The 6,000-nt window shown below is 40.7% G+C and overlaps 1 protein-coding gene across 2 annotated transcripts; it reads right to left on the minus strand.

Moving 5' to 3' along the window:
• Positions 1-802: 802 nt before the first annotated feature.
• Positions 803-4,849, minus strand: dnajc25 (DnaJ (Hsp40) homolog, subfamily C, member 25). 2 transcript variants are annotated; one of them, XM_061293879.1, is made up of 6 exons: positions 4,458-4,849; positions 3,571-3,723; positions 3,293-3,463; positions 3,093-3,208; positions 2,912-3,011; positions 803-1,642 (listed from the first exon to the last, which is right to left on the minus strand). In XM_061293879.1, the coding sequence occupies exons 1-6, from the start codon at positions 4,782-4,784 to the stop codon at positions 1,523-1,525; spliced, it is 987 nt and encodes a 328-aa protein (XP_061149863.1). In that variant the 5' UTR covers positions 4,785-4,849; the 3' UTR covers positions 803-1,522. The 2 variants fall into 2 exon arrangements, with proteins under 2 accessions (XP_061149863.1, XP_061149862.1); XM_061293878.1 differs by having other exon boundaries at positions 3,093-3,463.
• Between the last annotated feature and the right edge of the window lie 1,151 nt (positions 4,850-6,000).

Below are 6,000 nucleotides of genomic sequence, written 5' to 3' on the forward strand. Positions count from 1 at the left end.
ATGTGGTTTGTGTTCCTAGACTGTACTGAGAAATTGTTGCCTTTTATTAACCCCTACATTCAAATGTATATTATTTGCTGATTATGTGGCATCTTATGAGACATGGAATAGACTTCAAGAGAAATTGCAGTTCTTTGTTTTTTTGCAGGTTATAGTTATACTGCAAAGCCAACTAACTGCATAGAGGACTTAAGTGTAAATATGTCACATCGTATCATAGCAATTTACCCACCAGAGACTAAACTAGTATGTGGATCTGACTAGATGCTTGGTAATCATCATGACATCATATGTCAGCATTCCTGTATCAAGTCATTACAATAGAAAATGTTCAATTATGACTGACATGCTCATGTATGACTTTAGTATTAATTCAGCAGTATATGTATTCATTTGGCTTGCAGTGGGCTAGAATATTTAGTTTTAATAGCTGTTCCTAATATTTTGATTCTCTAAAATATTAGGAACAACTCTGACCATGAAGCCATAGCTCTACACAATAATTAACATTGCTAAATAATACTAGTACTTATTTCAATCACAACTGAACATAATGCTATTTGAGAGTCGGAGTCCTGTTTTCAAGAAAACCAACTCAGAACCAGCCTAGCTGCAAGATCACAGATTCTCCACAAAATTACTTAGTTGTTACATCTTGTGGTGAGGAATGGTTACCAACGGAGATAGCATAGTGCTACCTCCACCCGTGCCCCAATTTAAAATGGTTGCCACTTCCCAGGTGGGGTCTCTTTGAAACAAACACCTGCTGTCTCAGTCATCTACCGGGTTCAGAACACAAGGATGAGAGTCAGAACCTCAAAACTTTATTTGAAAAATTCATCATAAAAAATGGTATCAGGTTAAAAATTGAATAAAGGAGGAGGTTGTGCCTTCTACAAATACTGAAGATTCATAAAAATACTGATTAGAGCGCTCCCGAATGACGCAGCTGCACTCCCGAGCAAAATGTGTGATGAGAAAGAACGGCCTATCACTATTTACAGAAATTTGCAGAGAGATGACTTTGGTTCATCATGTAAACAATTGTGTGAAGAAGCAGACCTAAGCCGTTACCACCATCCAATGCTCATGACAAGGCAAACTTTCAACGTTGGCCCAAGCGAATCCGCAACTGTTCAGGTGTTCAGCGTGCGCTCAGGAATGAAGGACTGTGGGTAAGACTGGTGCAGTTCACTTGCAGCTGTGGCACACTTCGACTTCCTTTTGTAGCACTTCTACAGTTTTTACATTTATTTTAGCTCTTATCTGCTATTGAGGAGGGTGACAAAAATGGGACAAGTGACATATGCCTTAAACACTGAAGTTAAATTACTGGTATTGAAATAAAATATAAACATCTCCTCTGCAGCTTACACTTTATTCCACTTAATTGTCCTTGCATGAGGCCTCATTTCTATGAAAATATTTCTCAATATAAACAGTTTGTCTGTATGTATGTCCACACATGTCACTGGCATGATCCATGTATGTTGGCATTGAGGCACGTCACAACTTATGTCTGTCAGTCGTCGAAAGTCAGCCTCCCTGGTCCTTCGTTCTTCCTCCAGCGTCTGTACCTCTTCATCTTGGGGTCGGTGGCCATTTTCACCTTCATCTCCTCTTCCTGTTCTGCTCTGTAAAGCTGGAGAAGGCACCGTAGGAATGTTTACACTTCAGTTTCATAATACAGGTAAAGGCCACAGAAGGTTTATCCCGGAGTTATGTTTCTGAGAAAATTCATAATATAGAGAGGAAAAGATACAATGATTAAACTGATCCTGAGTTTGCAAATACCCTGCTCAGGTTTGACTTTTTTCAAATACGCTTTGCTATGTGTTGAGAGGGTGAGAGCAGTTTAAGAGGGGAACACTGCAGTGGATTAGGTGGATAGTAGTGATGGGTCCATGAGTGTGTCATCCCGACACATTGGCAAACTGTCTTGACACTGTGTCGCTGACTGCTGACACCCACTGGACATTAAAAATACTACAGGCAACCGCGTTGACAGACACGACTGACACTGATTTGATGACCTAGTATATACATTAATTAAGTAATTATATTTTATATTGTATTGTTTCACATATTCATTTAAATTGAAAATATGTTTTATTTTTTAGTTACAGTCAATCAATAATGTGAACATGTATCGTAACATGAAAATCTAAGTGAACGTGTTGTGAAAGAGGATGCTTGTGCACTGAGATTTGTTTTTTACTCATTTTTATTTAAAACAAAATTGAGCCTGTTGCGCTTTTTGGACACAATTTCTCCCGCCGTTGAAAACACACACTCACACGGCACAGATGAGGCTGGAGCGCAGTGTTTTGATTGTCTCAGTATCTGACTTGGGGCTGCTCCATAATTCTTAATAACTTCGAGGATGAACCGCAAAAGATCAGATATTGTTTTAGCAGATCCTTCCCGTTGACGATGCGCTTCCTTTAACAGAGCTAAAGCGCGCTTCCTTGACAGACTACAATGCTGCTCGTTTGGTCACGGGGCTTTTTTAAAGCGATACGCGCACAGACACAGGGCTTCGCTCTATGAGCTCGACGCATGCGCCGACGCATCGGTGTTGCCGGACCCATCACTAGTGGATAGTGACTGTTCCGGCCCACAAAAAGCAAAGATCCCCCTTATATGTAATTGACACCCATTCTAAAGTACCAGTGTATGTATTGGGTGGGAGGGGACTCACCAAAAAAAAAAACGTACGTATGTATTGTATTTTCTTTTAACAAGTTTTCCACATAAAGAGAAGGGGCATTGGCTAACCACAAAAAAAATATTGGAGAAGTAAAAATCGATAAAGAAAGCATCCACTTAAAAATCATTGAAAATGAAAAAAGGAAATTTGTCATCAAAGTTCAAATTGAAGGAGCTTTATCTGCTGAGGAGTGTCACCAACCTCAAAGTTTTCTTTGACCCAGAGGTGTTTTTCCAAGAAGGACTGCCTGGTGGCTTCATCCAGTCTGTCAAATTGAGACTGTGAGATCTTCATGTGCTTCCTGTTCAAACCAGTACACAGTGGGGTCAAAACAGAAGGCCATTTTTTTCCTTCAGAACCAAACATAAACATAAACACCGACCTGATTATGTAAAGCTTCTCCTGGTCACCGTACTCCTCCCTGCAGATGGTGAAGTGGTAAACCCAGGAGACATACCAGGCCACATAGCTGATCAGGTAGTAGGGGAACAACACTATCTGACACAGCAGGATGTCTGACAGGTTGGGTTTCTGGTAGCCACCTTTGATGTCAATTTTTGTTTTGATTATGTCACGGATCACCTCCTCCTCCTGCTCCCGGATCTCCTCTTTGGCGCGCCGGTTCTTGCCCTTCTCCTTGGTCCGGTTCAGGAGGCCTTGCTCCTTGGCAATCAGGGTGGCCTGGATCCGATACTTGGGGACGTTCGCCAGGCAGTTTATGGCCTCGTTGTAGCTGCTGTGCCAACTGTAATACTGGGGTCAGGAGAGGAGGACACAAGAGATTGATCACCAGGCTACCAAAGAACAATTGCATGTTGTTGGTGATATTTATTCCATCATAATTCATGACTACACATTACCTGGAAAAGTGAGATGGCACATATGGTGACGAGGATTACGATCCTGACGTCCACTTTGGGAGTGAGCTGTCGGCGGTAGTAAGTGTAGTAGTGCTGGTAGTACTCCTCAGGGTGGTCGAGCATGTAGTCGTAGTCCCTACGAGTGTCCTCATCCTGCACACATTTGAGGGGTTACATTAACGGTTTAATTAGAGCTGAACAAGTAATCAAATTTTAATTGACGTGGTAGTGTACTGTAGTTGAGTGCAATTTTCAAATTGTTGAGCCAGTCATTTGGGAAAATGCAATTCGTTTTGGTTCTTAGTTTATATTTCAAAGTTTGAGTGTGTAGTCGTATTATGTTTAGGTCACTGCCACATGTATGCTCGTCTGTCCATGTGGCACTTTTCCACTGGACAGGCAGTGAACTGAATCCAGGCCGGTCTTGCTAATACTGGAGGTTGTATTTGACTGTTTACTTTAGACTAGACTTTTCATTTCTGTCTGTCATTGCAAATGCTGTCATCCTGCTTTCAGCGCTTAAACATTCAAACAAACGGCCTCAGTCACTGTGGACCTATTGTAAATGTTTCAGACAACGTTGATTGATGTCTAAAGAGGTGAAATACAAAACAAAAAACAATACTCGACTTTGCAATGCGATGCCACTTATGTGATCATGAAAAAGCAAGCACACCCACTGTTATTCGTACATCAACGAGATGCGACACCGCATAGATTCCCACAATAAATTATTTGAGTATGAGGTGAGTTCCCAATGAAAATCGAGACCTTAAAATTAATCAAAGCGAATGTGACGCGACCGGCAATAAAGCCTGTATTATTTTAAGCCCGTAAGCGAGGCGACTGAGCATGCGTTAGCAAAATAACCGGGGAACTGAGCCGACCTTTAAAGTCTCGTAGGCCGTAGCAACCAGCAGAAAGTTTCTGTGGGCTGACTCCACAGTCTCTCCCTCCGACCCAGGCTCTCCTGGTCTGAACCGGTCCGGGTGGTAGCGGCGAGCCAGCTGCCGGTAAGATCGAGCGATCTCCGCCTTGGAGGCCTCCCGTGTGACCCCGAGCACGTCATAGCAGACCTCGGTACCGCAGTACAGACCCTCCACCAGCGCCCTTGCCACAGGAAGCGAGGACAACAATAGCGCGGAGAGCCACCACCAGGACCGCACTGCGGACCCACCACCACGTCCACGGCAGGACTCCGCTGGCGTAGCCATCTCCACGACTACCGGTGGCTGTCAAGGCACTATTGCGGTGCCTACGCGCTTTACTGTACGCATGCGCATTGGGTCGGCCATCTTTATTTACTACATACGGCAACTACACGAAGACAAAATAAATAAATGCTGCCAGCGCGATTTTTTAATTTTGGAGAAACAGTTTTCTAAAAAAACAACAACCTCTAATTAACTTGTTACATCCCCAAAATCAATCCCATTAACATTTATCCGTGGGATAGTAGGAAACGCAATTTCAATCTCTTTGTATGTCTTGACATGTGAAGAAATTGACAATAAAGCAGACTTTGACTTTGCTGTAACAGCCTTAAACATGGAGTTATATTTGAATAAATTTCATCTTGTTTAATCATGTTAATCAGGGATAATGGGAATGTTTTCACCATTTCGTTGTAATTATTTTGAGTACAAGAATTTTTTAATCTATCATAAAAATCAGCAGGATGCAAGATTGCTCCCTCCTCATCCATGAAGTCAGATATAGTCCATACTCCTCCAGAGAACCATTAAGAAAGAAAAACTAATTTTCTATTAATCAAAATATACCTATTGTTCCATATCGGTGTGTTCTGAGGTGTAAAATTATGTTTGAAAATAAGTCTCCAATAAAAAGAACTTGTTGATGAAAGTCTGATTGTTGTTCATATTCATAAACTCAAAATCAATTGCATTATCTCCCCCCTTCTCATAGGGTACCAGCGCAAAATAGTGTGCATGTGCAAGAAGATATACACTACCGTTCAAAAGTTTGGGGTCACAAAATTGTTTGGGTGACCCCAAACCTTTGAACGGTACAATACAATACAATACATACATACTGTCCAGCTAAATGACATCACTTCCTGTTCACTAATGTCCCCATTTCCAGTTTTTGATTCATCATTGAGCCAATAAAGACACCTCAGCCTACCAACAATCTTTATTTTTTTATTTTATATATATATATATATATATGAATATATATAAATAAAATATAATAATATATATAAATATATATGGAAATATATATATATATATATATGAATATATATAAATAATATATAATTATATATATAAATATATATGAAAAAAAAGAATATATATATATATATATATATATATATATATATATGCTTGGAACTGTACAACATCAACAGGAACCTGAGAGCCTTCATTGCAAACTCGATGGGACTGTGGAAAACAACCCTTGAGGCCA

The sequence above is a fragment of the Syngnathus typhle genome, linkage group LG12 (genome assembly GCF_033458585.1).
Source record: "Syngnathus typhle isolate RoL2023-S1 ecotype Sweden linkage group LG12, RoL_Styp_1.0, whole genome shotgun sequence".
Taxonomy (NCBI): Eukaryota; Metazoa; Chordata; class Actinopteri; order Syngnathiformes; family Syngnathidae; genus Syngnathus; species Syngnathus typhle.

Excerpts from the sequence above, each read along its gene's own strand:
- dnajc25 (XM_061293878.1), bottom strand. The coding sequence starts at position 4,784 with ATGGCTACGCCAGCGGAGTCCTGCCGTGGACGTGGTGGTGGGTCCGCA. Across the intron at positions 3,012-3,092 it reads GAGAAGCTTTACATAATCAG|GAAGCACATGAAGATCTCAC; the intron begins GTCGGTGTTTAT and ends TGGTTTGAACAG. Across the intron at positions 1,643-2,911 it reads GGGTCAAAGAAAACTTTGAG|CTTTACAGAGCAGAACAGGA; the intron begins GTTGGTGACACT and ends TGCCTTCTCCAG.